The sequence below is a fragment of the Crocuta crocuta genome, unplaced genomic scaffold (assembly GCF_008692635.1).
Source record: "Crocuta crocuta isolate KB4526 unplaced genomic scaffold, BGI_CrCroc_1.0 scaffold244, whole genome shotgun sequence".
Lineage (NCBI taxonomy): Eukaryota > Metazoa > Chordata > Mammalia > Carnivora > Hyaenidae > Crocuta > Crocuta crocuta.
The window spans coordinates 1,361,748-1,378,039 of NW_027530191.1; the positions used below are offsets into that span (position 1 = coordinate 1,361,748).

The following is a 16,292-nucleotide window of genomic DNA, read 5'->3' on the forward strand; positions in this document are numbered from 1 at the left end:
GGTAGCTATTGCACAAGAAAAGGAATGAAATGCAGATGATGCTAATCTAGTGCTTCTCTTCTTTGTGCAGCTGCATAGCTGGAGGGGAAGAAAAAATACAGGGTTTATTTCATTGATTGATTGATTGATTGACTGACTGTTTGGGAACGCTTGTCTTGACTTATCCAGGATCAATCTCCCTGCCCCGCTGAGAGGTTTTTCTGGTATCCCTTGGTTCTCAGGAGGCGTGGTTCCGGTAGTGCAGAAACTCGAATTCAGGGTAGGAAATAAACCCTGCTGTTGTACTAGAATGGTACACAGTTAAAGACATTCAGTTATTCTTGATTATCTTTTTAAGACTATGTCAATGCCTGTGTAATGCATTTTGTGAGCCTACCACATTCAAAGCACAGTACAGGACCTATCGCAGTTTATTATCTCGTGATGTAAAAATTCAGTTTAGGAACCATAATTCACCTAGCTTACTCAAACTGGTTTTCCGGGCCATGATTCCTAGGGGAGTCTGATATATGAGTATGTGAGTAGTGGGAGTCTCAGACTTGGAAACCACTAGATACAATTTGGTTTATGCTAATAAAATGATTCGAGTTTAGGCTGGTAAGATAATACTGACCTTTTTAGATGAGATAACTGAGGCCAAGCCTGGTTATGTGACAAGCCTGAAATCACACAGCTACTGTGTGTTAGAATTGGGCACTGTATTTTTCCACCGTGTATTGTTTTTGCAGATAACAACTCAAACAAGGGTATTTGAAAATGGATTTGAATGTATGTTTGTTATTTCTCAAAGAGCAACATTTCTTACTGCTTTTATTTTTACCTAACCTTTCTTTTTCTCTTGTTGAAAGTTAGGCATTAATGACCATGTCCTGGATTGTGTGTCTGAATTATGCATTCCTTGAAGTTAGACACCAAATCTGTTTATCCTCATTGTCTTGTATAGGGATTAAATAGAGAAATGTTGAGGGGTGACTGAGTGGCTCAGTCCTTTTGAGCATGTGTTGATTTCTGCTCAGGGCATGATCCCACCGTGGTGGGATGAGGCCAGTGTTGGACTCTATGCTGGGTGAGGAGCCTGCTTAAGATTCTCTCTCTTCCTCTGCCTCTCTCTCTCTTTCTCACACAAATAAAATATAAAAAAATAAAAATAAGATAACACTTTAAAAAGAATTGGGAGATGTTGAAAGTGTGAGAAATGACGGATTTTTTAGTATACACAGTTAAGGAAACATACAGTTCTCAAGGTGTTTAGCCTACATGGAAGGAAACAATGCATTCTTGTGTGTGTCTCTTCTGGTAATGAGAGTTTGAGAGTAATTATGGAATTACTGTTAATAGATTTACATTGCGTACCTATTTATTTATATTAATGAATTGTAATGATAATATTCCTAACAATATTTTAGAAGCTAAAAGAAATCATTGTTTCCCTAACAGTCCCTAGAGGTCAGCTCATGTGCATCAGTGTATAGATACACAAAAAAATCCCAACATAAACACAGTCTCAATGGTGATTGTCATTTGAGATTGTAACCATTGCCTATCAAAGTATGTAATAGTGAGCTTGTTGCTTATTCACTAATTACAGATGTTCTCTACATGGGACTTTAAGCCACCTTGCAAAACAGTCGCTGGAAGAGTTAATTTGTCACCGAAATTACCTAAATAAAGGAGTAGTTGAGATTCTAAATAGAGTCCTTAATTTTATTATTGCATTCAATTTAAAATAAGCTTTTTTTTTTCAATTTTGTAAGGTTCTCTTGACTAGAGATGGCTTCAGACATACTGTACTAACAACCTAATAAATATTTTGTTGAATTTAATTCTAAATTATTTACCCAATCTAACATATATTGTTAGTGAAAGGACACCTGAATGATGATAATCTTCCCTATTCATAAACTGGATAACAAGATAGTAATTCAAAGTTCAAGAGTTTATTGTGTCTCTACTATCATAAATCACTTAGAGTCGTAAAGTGCGTTGTGTAGATCATACTTTGGTTTGGCTGTCAACTGAAATTCTCAGAATAAACTTTCTTAGAGACATTGTGTGGATATTTGTTTTGCTTTTAAAAATTTTTGTTAGTATCATTAAACCTATTTCCAAGCAGACTTGTTGGCCTTGTTAAACATTATGAACATGAAACCAATTGCACAAAGGTACTTGAACACAAAAATGGATTTTGTTACAGTCGATTAATAAGAATATGTTATAGTTCTACATTCAGACTTATAGTTTATGTTCTTCGATGAAATAAGATTTCATGAACCATATTTCATTGAAGAACATTTCAGTCATTTCTGAGATTACAAAGTGTGTTTTTTTTTTTTAACTTTTTTTATATTGTAAAAGTAGTACATGATCTTTTAGGAAAAAAATTTAAACAGCATAATAGTACCCTTCCCCCTTCTCTCCTTCTCCCAGAGGTAGTCACTGGTAACTATTCCTCCTACATCTTTTCAGGTTTTGCTTATGTGCACATACATAAGAACACTAACACAACTCTGCTTTTTTGTACAAATACATGTATCAGCAACTTTTTGTTTTCATTCCATATTATGTAGTATATCCAAATGTTTGTGCTTATAATACACTTCATTTTTTTAAAATACCCTTCATTAGATGCTTATATATAATATACTTCATTCTTTTAGAAAACTTTTGTGTTCTACAGTGTATCATAATTTAACTATTCCTCTAGTGGTGGATTTTTATATTTTCACTATATTTTTGCTGTTATAAATAATATATTTAAACATTTTTGTACATTATAGTATACCTTACACATCGTGCAACATTTTCTTTTTTAAAATTTATTTTTTTTGCTTTCATTTATTTTTTAAATTTAATTTATTTTTTAAAATTTACATCAAGGTAGTTAGCATATAGTGCAACAGTGATATCAGGAGTAGATTCCTTAATGCCTGTTACCCATTTAGCCCATTCCCCCTCCCACAAACCCCTCCAGTAACCCTCTGTTTGTTCTCCATATTTAAGAGTCTCTTATGTTTTGTCCCCCTCCTTGTTTTAATATTATTTTTGCTTCCCTTCCCTTATGTTTATCTGTTTTGTATCTTAAAGTCCTCATATGAGTAAAGTCATATGATATTTGTCTTTCTCTGACTGACTAATTTCGCTTAGCATAATACCCTCTAGTTCCTTCCACGTGGTTGCAAGTGGCAAGATTTCATTCTTTCTGATTACTGAGTAATACTCCATTGTATATATATATACCATATCTTTATCAATTCATGCATTGGTGGACATTGGGTTCTTTCCATACTTTGGCTGTTGTTGATAGTATTGCTATAAACAGTGGAGTACATGTGCCCCTTCCAGACAGCATACCTGTATCCCTTGGGTAAATACCTAGTAGTGTAATTGCTGGGTCGTAGGGTAGTTTTGTTTTCCAGAGCGGCTGCACCAGTTTGCATTCCCACCAGCAGTGACAAAGATCCTCTTTCTCTGCATCCTCGCCAACATCTGTGGTTGCCTGAGTTGTTAATGTTAGCCATTCTGACAGGTGTGAGCTGGTATCTCATTGTGGTTTTGATTTGTATTTCCCTGATGATGAATGATGTTGAGCATCTTTTCATGTGTCTGTTGGCCATCTGGATATCTTCTTTGGAGAAGTGTCTATTCGTCTTTTGCCCATTTCTTCACTGGATTATTTGTTTTTTTGGGTGTTGAATTTGATAAATTCTTTATAGATTTTGGATACTAACCCTTTATCTGATATGTCGTTTCCAAGTATCTTTTCCCATTCCATCAGCTGCCTTTTAGTTTTGCTGATTGTTTCCTTCGCTGTGCAGAAGCTTTCTATTTTGATGAAGTCCTAGTAGTTCATTTTTGTTTTTGTTTCCCTTACCTCCAGAGATGTGTTGAGTAAGAAGTTGCTTAGGCCAAGGTCAAAGAGACTTTTGTCTGCCTTCTCCTGGAGGATTTTGATGGCTTCCAGTCTTTTATCCACTTTGAGTTTATTTTTGTGTGTGGTGTAAGAAAGTGGACCAGGTTCATTTTTCTGCATGTCGCTGTCCAGTTTTCCCAGCACCACTTGCTGAAGAGACCATCTCTATTCTATTGCATATTCTTTCCTGCTTTGTCAAAGATGAGTTGGCCATACGTTTGTGGGTCCATTTCTGGGTTCTCCATTCTGTTCCATTGATTTGAGTGTCTGTTTTTGTGCCAGCAACATTTTCTATAGGGAGGTTTCACAAAAGTGTAAATGCATTCAATTTAAATTCCCAAAGCTTGCCAAAGTTAGCATGAAATCCATTTTCTATTTTAACATTTAACATGTACCATTAGTTTCTTTCAAAGGTCCTTAAATTTTCAAACAAATATTTGAAATCTGGTATTTATTTCCTGATCCAACTAAGGATGCAGAAATGAGGTAGTCTATAGATAAAAGAAGAATTTAAACTGATGTTATTTATTTTGACTTATAATCTATTTTATTGGATATGCTTTGAAACTAATTGACTTAAAATAACTTCAGACTGACAGAAAGCTGCAGGGACAGTACAGAGAACTTAACATTTTATAGAATTTCTGTCTTTATGCCTGTTATTTTGGGGGACTGTTTGAGAATATGTTGCATATATCTTGCCCCTTTTATACAGCAGTACTTCAATGTGTATATTATTTTTATATTTATTTATTTATTTTTATTTAAATCCAAGCTAGTTAATGTATAGTGTAGTAATGGTTTCAGCAGTTGAATTTAGTGATTCATCACTTACATATAACACCCAGTGTTCATCCCAACTAGTGTCCTCCTAATGCCCATCACTCATTTAGCCCATAGGCCCACCCAACACCCATCCAGCAACCTTCAGTTTGTTCTCTGTATTTAAGAGTCTCGTTTGGCTCTCTTTTTATCTTGCTTTTATTTCCTTTTCACTGTGATCACCTGTTTTGTTTTTTAAATTACACACAAGTGAAATCATTTCTTTGTCTTTCTCTGACTGACCTACTTAGCTCTGCATAATATAGTGTAGTTCCATCCATGATGTTGCAGATGGCAAGATTTCATTCTTTTTGATCACTGAGTAATATTCCATTGTGTGTGTGTGTGTGTGTGTGTGTGTGTGTGTGTGTGTCTATAACACATCTTCTTTATCCACTCATCAGTTGATGGACATTTGGGCTCTTTCCATAATGTGACTATTGTTGATGTCACTTGATGCTGTAAACATTGGGGTGCATGTACCCCTTTGAATCAGCATTTTTGTATCCTTTGGATAACAGTGTCTGTTTTCTAAGAGTATACTTCAGTGTGTATTTCTATAACCATAGCACATTTATCAAATATGGGAAATTTAGGGGCACCTGGGTAGCTCAGTCAGTTAAGTGTTCAACTTTGGCTCAGGTCATGATCTTGCCGTCCATGGGTTCGAACCCTGCATCGGGCTCTGTGCTGACAGCTCAGAGCCTGGAACCTGGTTCGGATTCTGTGTCTCCCTTTCTCTGCCCCTTCCCTGCTCATACTCTGTCTCTCAAAAATAAATAATAATAAAAGCATTTAAAAATTTTTTTTAAATGGGAAATTTAATAGTGATACAGTGTTTTATCTAATTTGTTATCTATAGTCCATTTTCTAATTTTGGCAATTCCTCTAGTGTCTTTTATCATTATTATAACATTTTATCATATTTATTTTTCTCAGTCCAAGATTTAGTTCAGAATCATTTATTGCATTTAGTTGTCACGTCTTTTAGAATCCTTTTATTTATAACAGTTGCTCAACCTTTGTCTTTTATGACATTGTCATTTTTTAAGAGTACAGGCTAGTTATTTTATGAAATGTTCTTTAATTTGAATTTCTGATGGGTTGTTAGGATGAGATTCAGGTGATGCATTTCTGATTTGAACATTATAAGAGTGTGTTCTCCTTAAGGTATCACATCTAATGTGAGGCTCACAGTGTCCATCTGCCCATTATTAGTAATATTAAATTTGGTCATCTTGTCCAGTTGTGATCTGGCTTCTCCAATATATATTTACTATTTTTCCCTTTGCAACTAATAAGCTGTTTGTGAAGAGAAACTTTGAGATCATGATATATCCAGATCTTCATCATACTTTTAGCCCTAGATTTGGCATCTGTGGATGATTCTTGCCTGAAGCAATCTTTACTCTGAGGACTGAAAAATTGTGATTATTTTCTTCCCAATTTTATCACTCTTATTTTAACAGCATTCTGAGAAATAGTCCTCCCTTTACTCCTATATATGTATGTCCTTTTTTTTTTTTAAGTTTACTTGCTGTCTTGAGAGACAGACAGTGCTCATGCAGAATCAGGGGTGCAGAGAGAGAGAGGGAGACAGAGAATCCCAACCAAGCAGGCTCTGTGCTCTCAGTGCAAAGCCCAGCATGGGTCTTGATCTCACGAACTGTGAAATCTTGACCTGAGCTGAAATCAAGCATTGGTCACTTAACTGACTGAGCCACCCAGGTTCCCCTGTCATTTTTATTGTCAGTTTGGACCTATGGATTCTTATTTTATAAAGTGTCATTACCCTTTGTAGAATGTATTTATTTTGCTGTTCAAATTGTTCCAGATTTGGCTAGTGGGAGCACTTCCTTCCTTTATGTCACAAGTTATTTTAGACTCATCTCCTATTTTCCCCTCCCAATTCTAGAACTAGCAATTTCTTTCAGGGGTCCTTGTTCATTTTCAGTGGGAAATGGTATTTGGGAACCAAAATCTGGGTGTCATTGGAGTGTTACTGCTTCCTGGCCTTTCAGTGAACGTAACTGAAAAGAATGTATAAATATTTTAGAAATTCTAATTTCCTAATGATACTTCCCGATGTCATTCCAGCTTCACAGGGTTCTTCCTTTCGTTTCCTGATTCTAAATTTATATTTCCCATCTTCCTCAGTGAGAAGGAATGGCTCCCAACATTGTTAATTTTTTTGTGGGTTTTTTGGTTTTTGTTGTTGTTTTGCTTGATACTGTAATTTTCATAATTTCTATACACACACTACTGTAGAAAACAAATCTAGAATAAGGAATTCAAGATGAAGTTCCCTTTTACTAAGGGTGTGTGGTTAGAAACTGTAAAAGTTTTTGAGATTAGTGTGTGTGTGTGTGTGTTGTGTGTTTTTTTTACCCCTTCTCTAAGGTAATATTTATTTGAAATACAGTTGGATTCATTTGTTTCTGTTTAAATTCAGTTCCTTCTCTTCATTTTTTATTTAATTATGTATTTTTGAATGCTTATAAAATTAACATGTTTCCAAAGGTCAAAGTTTATAGTAAGGTATATCAGAAGTACCACTCCAAGGAGCCTGGGTGGCTCGGTCAGTTAAGCTGCTGACTCTTGATTTTGGCTCATGTCATAATTTCACAGTTTGTGAGTTCAAGCCCCACATTGGGCTCTGCACTCACAGCGAGGAGCCTGGTTCTGATCCTCTGTCTCCCTATTCTGCCCCTCTCCCACTTGCCAGCATGCACACACACACTCTTTTTCTCCCTCTCTCTCTTTCTCTCTCTCTCGAAAATAAATACAAATGTTAAAAACAAGTTTAAAAAAAGAAATGTCATTCTATTCTCTGTCAACTCCACCCATTTCTCAGCATCCTTTGTAGGTAACTAATGTCATTGTTTCTGTACTAAGTTGCTTGTTGTAAAAATAAGCAGATCTATATAAATTCTCACATTTTTCTTTCTAACACAAAAGTAGTATGTTATAAATACTGTTTTGCACTTCACATTTTAAACTTAATGTATCTTAGAAATCAGTAGTATCAATTCATAGAGTGCTTCCTCAGCCATTTTTACATCTCATTTGTACTCCATTGTGCATATATACCCCAGTTTTTTCAATCAAGTTTCCTAGATTTGTTGTTGGACTTTTATTTTCATTCATTTATTTGTTTATCCTAGCATTACTATCTCATTGTCTTAATTCGGTGAGGAATTGAGTTTTGATACATCCCATTTTCTTTTTCATGATTGTCTTGACAGTTTCTGGTCCTTTGCATTTCCATATAAATTTTAAATCAACTTGTCTCTTTTCCTGAGAAAAAGTAAGATTTTGTGTTTGTTTTTAGTCTGTAGTTTACTTGGGTGAAAATTGGTTTCTTTGTAATACTGAGTCTTCAATATGTGAATATGGTATATCTTTCCATTTATTTAGGCCTTCTTAAATGTCTTAGTCATAGTTTTCAGTGTAGAGATCTTGCACATCATTCACTAGATTTTCCCTAAGTATTTGATGCTACTGTAAATTGTACTGCCTTTTTAAAGAATTTTATTTTATTTTGGAAAAATTTCAAACTTACCAAAAAGTTGCAAGAATGTTATAATCAACAAATGTTTACTATTCATCTAGGTTTACCTATTATTAATATTTTGCCATATATGCTTTATGACTCTCTGTATTTGATAATGATTTTGCAGAACAATTTAAAATTAAATTGCAGACATTAGGACTTCTTTCCTCTAAATAATTAAGTCTCTCCTAAAAATGAGAACATTTTCTTACCTAACCATGGTAAAGTGATCAAACTGAGAATATTTAACATTAGATTTTTGCTATTTTTTCTGTGATATTCTTTGTAGCAATTTACCCCCATATAAGACTACACATTGCACTTAATTGTTAGGACCCTTTAGTTGCCTGTCCTTTGGATCAGGTTTTCATTTGTTTCTTTGTTTTCTTATAACTGAAATACTTGAAGAGTATGGGCATGGCTTTTTGTAATATCCTTTAAATTTGCCCAATTCTTCATGATTAGATTCAGATTAAGGCATTTTTGGTCAGAATACTGTTATTAGTTATTTCTTGAAGCGTATCATAAAGCACAGAATGTCTGTTTCATTACTGGTGTTGTGACTTTGATTGCCTGGTTAGGTGATATCTGCCAGATTTTCCACTGTAAAGTTTTCATTGTTCCTATTGTAATTAAGTGATTTGGAAGGAATAAAGAGACTGAGACTGTTCAAATCCTATTCCTCGTTAGTTTTCATCCAACATCATAAGCATCCATTGACAGTATTTGACCAACTCACTACTATGGTAGTTGTGAAATGGTAATTTTCTAACTCTCATTCCTGTTAAATTTGTTAGTGGGCATTGTTCTTTATGGAATTGTAGGTTTCTTTTCTCTCTCTCTTGCTTTCTTTCATCATAAGGATGGACTAATGGATTTTGCAAACTTTCTTTTGCTAACTTTCTTATCCATTATTGTTATTGCTTATTTTGATGCTCAAATTGTCCCAAATTTGGGCAGTGGGAGCTTCTTCAAGCTGGCTCCTAGGTCTTTTCAGCATTTCTCATTTTTCTTTTAACATTTTCTCACTTTCTGGCATAAATAGTTGTTCTGTGTTCATCATGTACTCTCTCTGTTCCAGGCCTGGAATGAGCTTTTTTTCTTTTTTCAGGAACTTGGTTCCTTTAGGGATAAACGGTATTTAAAAACCAAACTATGGGCATCATTGTTCCTTTGGTATGGTTGTTGTTTACCCTTTTGGCAGAATGGACTAAGAGGTGCATAATTTCATGTTTTTAAAATTTTGAGATCATACTTAAGTGCCTATTCAAACCTAATACCACAGGATTGTTCTTTACCTTTACCTGTTCTATATTTGTATATCCGTTTTTTCTCATTGAGAATTCTGTCTCACCCAAAATATTGATGTATTTCCTCATTTTGAAGTACTTTTTCCTGGAATAAGTCCACAGGGCCATGATAAATTATCCTGTGTATATTGCTGGATTAATTAGATTTACTGATGTTTCATTAAATATATCTGTGATGTGTTCATTTGAGATAATTGTCTATAATTTTCTTTTAAGTTTTCATTGGGAATATGCTGTTTTCATTAAATTAGTGGGGAAATGTTCCATACTTTTCTGTTTTCTGAAAAATTTTTGATAAGATTGGTATTATTTTTTCTGTAAATGTTTGATAAAATTTAATGTTCCACCCATTTTAGCCTACAATTTTCTCAGGATATTTAAAATTATGAACTCATGAAACTGTGAGATCAGGAGTTGGAAGCTTAACTGACTAAGCCACCCAAGTGCCTCTCAGAGAATCTTTTAAATTTTTTCTCTGTTGTCAATTCTTATTTCACTGTTTGTTTCTTTGTTTGTGTTTGTTTTGGATTATTTCTTTTTTTGGCTTCTGTCTTTCTACTTATTTGGGGTTAATATACTACTTTTTTCTAGCATCTTAAGTTGGGATCTTTTTTTTTTTTTGTCTTTCCTAGTACAAGCATTTAAAAATATACATTTTCCTCTAAATACTACTTTACATATATTTCACAAATTTTGATATGTCAGTTTTCATTATCATTTAATTAAAGTATGTTTTAATTTCTCTTATGAATTTTGATCCTTGGATTAATTGCAAGTGTGTTTACTCCCCGTCAATTTGGTATTTTCCAAATATCTAATTGCTATTTTCATTATCAGTGGAGAGTATTTCCTGTGTGATTTCACTTCTTTTAAAGATTTAAACTTGTTTGTTTGTTTGTTTGTTTTTTAATCATTCAGCTCATGGTCAGTCTTGGGGTTTTTTTTTTTCTTTATTAACCCTTCCCCCTTTCTCTTGAGGTGCCTGGAGAAGATGCTACAAGCATTTGCAACTTTCTTGGAGTTCTGTACTTTCTCTCTAACCTACATTTGGCCTGTAGCCATTTGTTAAAAATTTTAGCTGAATTATTCTTACATCTTGTAAGGTAGCCCCATCTTCTTTCCATGCTCAGCCACAAGCAAGCCAAAGTGCCCATCCTGCCTTTCCATAGTGGTGTGTGTCTTTTCTTAGATTTCATTTTTATTGCTTACATTCTCAGTGCTCTGATGATTTCAAGGAAAAAAAGATGTGATTTTATAGATTATCTAGTTTTTCCTTGTTTTTTAGGAGGGAGTGATGTTCTTTTAGTTTTATCTTAGATGAAGTGGATGTCCAGAAATTTTTTCTGACCCATTCTCTTTTTTCCTTATGATACACCAACTACATGTTTGTTAGAACATTTGATATTACCCTACTGGTTTCTAATGCTAATGCTCTATTCCTTTTTTCATTTCCCTGATGATTAGTGATGTTGGGCATCTTTTCATTTGTCTGCTGGCCATCTAGATGACTTTGGAGGAATGTCTGTTCATAAATCTGCCCAATTTTTAATTGGATTTTTTTTTTTTTTTTTGGATGTTGAGTTGTTTGTGTTCTTTATGTACTTCAGATGCTAATCCTTTACTGGCTATATCATTTGGAAATCTCTTTTCCTGTTCATTAACTTATCTTTTTTAGTTTTGTTGGTTGTGTCCTTCACTGTGCACAGGTTTTATTTTGATGTAGTCCCAATAGTTTATTTCTGCCTTTGTTTACTTTACCTTAGGGGACGTATCTAGCTAGAAGTTGCTACAGCCAGTATCAGAGAAATTGCTGCCTGTGCTGGGATATTTATGGTTTCAGGTCCCACATTTAGGTCTTTAGTCCATTTTGTTTTTGTGTATGGTGTAAGAACGTGGTCCAGTTTCATTCTTTTACATGTTGCTGTCCAGTTTTCCCAACACCATTTGTTGAAGACTTTTTCCGATTGTATATTCTTTCCTCTTTTGACCATATAATCGTGGGCTTATTTCTGGGTTTTCTTTCTTTTTTTTCCCCCATTGATCTGTCTTTGTGCAAGTACCATACTATTTTGATCATGACAGCTTTATAGTATATCTTGAAATTCTTTTTCAAGATTGCTTTGGCTATACAGCTTTGGCTATTGTGGTTTCATACAAATTTTAGGATTATTTATTCTAGTTATTTGAAAAATGTTGGTATTTTGATAGAAATTGCATTAAATCTGTAGATTGCTTTAGGTAGTATAGACATTTTTACCAGTTAATCTGTTATTGACCCAGCCTTCCAAGATGCTTTCTTTTATATCTTGACAGTTTTTCAGCTAGGAGTGATTTGACTGCTTTGGTTTACTTTTTGATTCTGGAATTTCTGGTGCTACCATTTTTCCCTCCATAGCTACTTTCTTTAAAAACTTGAAAGGGCATGTGTTACAGAGTGAGTAGCATTGGAGAATTGCTGGACCAAGTGGTCTGTATTTGTGTTAGAGAACTATTATCTCTAAACCATTTTGCTATACCACACTGTTGTCTACAGTCTAACTGATTTCTGTTTGCCTGCTAAAATGTATTTGCCTAATGGTAGATTCACCTGTATCTAGAGTAGGTCCCTGGCCCAAGGTAAGGAAGCAGCATGGTTTACTACTGCTTCATATATGAACTCTCCATTCTCTGCTCCTGTGGAATTTAGTTCATCAGGGCGTCTTTGCATCTACTACTCCTCATTAGCCCATAGAAAATATCTTATTGCTTTGGGAATGTAGACCTTTCTTATTCAACATTCCAAACTTCAGGAACAGAATTTCTCTTCAGTAATTTTTAGTTATATTAGATTACTCATTAAATTCCCAAAACCTTTCAACTACTTACTAACCAATCTTCTACATATGGGTGAATATTTACCTTTATTCTATTCTAAATCTAGGTCTTAAGTAAACTTGATTACTGTACTTTTTGAGGCTTTTTGCTTCTATTGATTAAATTCTGTATTTTTGTAATGATTCAAAATTCCCAACTTGCCAAAAGAAATAGAAACCTAACCGGCATATTTTATCAAAGTAAATAGGTTATTTGAGCCCTGTTGTGTTCCAACTGGCATGATTTTGTGAAATCTTAGTATTTGAAAATTTAAGATTTTAACATATACATTTGGGAATGAGTCTTTGTGGTATAGGAACATGGCCAGTACTGGTACATATGTGATGACTTTAGGAAAGGGCTACTCCTATGAGTGAGCCAATTATGAAAAGTTGCCCCTTCTTGCTCCCAGCTTGGTGTCTGATTTCAGCCCCCACTCTTCCCAGTGTCTAGGTGCCTTCATACTATCTGTACATTGTACATCTGAATCAGGAAAAATTTTTAGTTGTTTTCTTTTAAAGAAAGAAACTTATAAAAAAGTAACAATAGGATATTCATATAGTTCCATGTTTAACATGTATGTTTTTTTCTGTTTACAAGAGTCAAATCAGTTTATGGTACTGCTTTTAACTACTTGTTTAACTATAAATTAACATCTCCCATAAAGACTGTTACTGAAGAATTTCTATAAAAATTTAGGAATATATTCTATTTATTAGAATGTCTGAGAGGTTCTCTAAGGGGAGTAGTAGTTGGAGACAGTAAAACCACAGTATTTGGAATTTGTGTTCTGGTTCTTTGCATATAACAAGCACTGAAATGTATTGGTTAAATGTTAAAATTTCTGAAAGACAGACAGGTTAATTTTTATGAAAGTGGTTTATCTGTAACTTTAGGAACACACTATCCTGTAGTGCAAGGTATACTATTATCAAAGCATTAAAAAAATACCTGATTTTTGTTCTATAGGTATACTGCAACATCCAGATGGCACAGTTTTGAAACAGTTACAGCCACCTCCAAGGGGTCCAAGAGAGCTGGAATTCTATAATATGGTAAGTGAGGTAAGATTTGTTTTGTTGTATTCAAAGAGTTTTCCATAGTTTTCTGATGATGACTTGGTAAAAAAATACATTTGACAGCAGTGCTTGGGTGGTTCAGTCAGTTAAACGTCCATCTCTTGATTTTGGCTCGGGTCATGACCTCACAATTCGTGGGATCAAGCCCCACATTGGGCTTTGTGCTGACAGCTTGGAGCCTGCTTAGGATTCTCTGCCTCTCTTTCTGCCCCTCCCCCTGCGTGCACACTTTCTCTCTCTCACACAAAATAAATAAGTATTTAAAAAAAAGAGGGACACCTGGGTGGCTCAGTTGATTAAGTGTCAGACTTGGGTCAGGTCATGATCTCACAGTTTGTGGGTTAGAGCCTGTTTTTGGATTCTGTGTCTCCCTGTCTCTTTGACCCTTCCCTGCTCACACTGTCTCTCTCTCTCAAAAATAAATAAAACATTTAAAAAAATAAAAATAAATACATTTGACAGCATTTCCTGGTATGTTGTGTGCGTCACTGAAAACAAAAGTTTCATGAAGCAAAATGCTTCTCTTTACTGATACAGTCTTGTATTTTCTACTCTACTTCATTTTTTAAAGATCCTTATTCCTAACCATTAGATTGATTTCAATTAATGGGGTTTTGACCTACATTTTAAAAAACACTTAACTGAGGGACTATTCGTATTTCTCAGAAATGCTGAGTTTAAGTAAGTGTTTTTAATTTTACTACAGGATATTTTAGAACCTTAAATGTACTAATGTGCATTGTGAATCTCCAAAGTGAGGGATGGGGAAAAGGGCATATTTAACATCCACTTAACTCTATGATTAGAAATGCTTTTTAGTTAATTCACAATATTTTCAACCACCACCTCTGTCTGATTACAAAACATTTTCATCACACAAAAGAAAACCCTGTACATGTTAAGCCTTCCCTGGCAACAGTTAGTCTGCTTTTTATGGACTTAGCATATTTAGGATATTTTATTTATTTTAATTTTTTAAAAAAATTTATTTCTGAGAGAGAGAGAGAGAGACAACATGAGCAGGGGAGGGTCAGAGACAGAGGGAGACACAGAATCCAAAGCAGGCTCCAGGCTCTGAGCTAGCTGTTAGCGCAGAGCCTGACACAGGGCTCGAACCCATGAACTGTGAGATCGTGCCCTAAGCCTAAGCCAGACGCTTAACCAACTGAGCCACCCAGACTCTCCTAGGATATTTTATATAAATGGAATTATGAGATATTTCTGGGTTTCATTTAGCATAACTTTTTTTTTTTTTTTTTAAAAGANTGCACACAAGCAGGTGAGGGATAGAGGCAGAGGAAGTGAGAGAATCTTAAAGCAGGATCCATGCCCAGCATAGAGTCTTACATGGGGCTTAATCTTGTGACCTTGAGACCACGACAGAAGCTGAAATCAAGAGTCTGATGCTCAGTAGACTGAGCCACCCAGGCACCTCAGCATAAAACATAAAAACATAGATGTTTTTAAGTTCATCTACACTATAGTATGCATTAGTACTTTGTTCCCTTTTATGGCTGAGTAATGTTCCATTTTACTTAATGCCACATTTTGTTTATCCATTCACCCATTGATGGATATTTGGGTTGTTTTCACCTTTTGGCTTTTGTAAATAGTATTGCTGTGAACATTCCTGTGTAAGTATTTGTTTGTGTACCTGTTTCCAATTTTGGATATAGACCCATGAGTAGAATTGGTGGGTCATATGATAATTCTACATTAAACTTCTTGAGAAACTGTCAGTGTTTCTGAGAGTGGCTTTACCAATTTATATTTTCATCAGCAATATATGAGGTTTCCAATTTCTCCACACCCTCACCAACATCTGTTAGGGTTTTGTTTTTTTAATGGCCATCCAAGTGAGTAGTAAAGTGTTCATCTCATTGTGATTTGTTTGATTTGCATTTCCCTAAAGACTAATGATGTTGAGCATCTTTTTATATACTTATTGGCTATGTATATTTCTTCTTTGGAGTCAGATCTACTCAGATCCTTTGCTTATTTTTTCATTGAGTTGTCTTTTTTATTTAGTTGTAGTAGTTCTTTATGTATAGATAAAAGTCCCTTATCAGATAGATGGGGAAGCCAATGAGAATGAAGACATGACAGTCCAAAACTTTGGGATGCAGCAAAGGCGGTCATAACAGAAAAGTATATAGCAATCCAGACCTTCTGAAAGACGGAAGAAATGTCTCAAATATATAACCTAACCTTACACCAGAAGGAGGTAGAAAAAGAACAGCCAATAAAGCCAAACACCAGCTGAAGAACAGAAATACTAAAGATTAGAGCAGAAATCAATGATGTTGAAATCCAAAACAACAGTGGAACAGATCAATGAAAATAGGAACTGGTTCTTTGAAGAACTAACAAAATTGATAAACTCCTACCCAGACTTATCAAAAAGAAAAAGAAAGAACTCAAATAAAGATCATGAATGAAAGAGATCACAAACAACACCACAGAAATACAATTATAAGAGAATATTATGAGCAATTGTATGCCAACAAATTGGACACTTTGGAAGAAATGGGTACATTCCTAGAATATACTACCAAAACTGTAGTATAAACTACCAAAACCGAAACAAGAAGAAATAGAAAATTTAAACAGACCAATAACCTGTAAAGAAATTGAATCAGTAATCAAAAATCAGAGAAACAAGGGGCACCTGGGTTGGCTCAATTGGATAAGCATCTGACTCTTGGTTTTGGCTCAGGTCATGGTCTCACAGTTTTGTGAGTTCAAGCTCCACGTCAGGCTCTGCA

At 34.7% G+C, this 16,292-nt stretch overlaps 1 protein-coding gene across 2 annotated transcripts in view; it reads left to right on the forward strand.

The window, feature by feature from the left end:
* IPMK (inositol polyphosphate multikinase) overlaps positions 1-16,292 on the forward strand; it is a 61,409-nt gene that overhangs the window by 1,220 nt on the left and 43,897 nt on the right. The window contains exon 2 of one of the 2 annotated variants that reach the window (XM_077765239.1): positions 13,418-13,512. In XM_077765239.1, coding sequence (XP_077621365.1) covers positions 13,418-13,512 — 95 coding nt within the window. The remainder of the gene's footprint in view (positions 1-13,417; positions 13,513-16,292) is intronic. The other variant, XM_077765238.1, reaches the window with a different exon arrangement.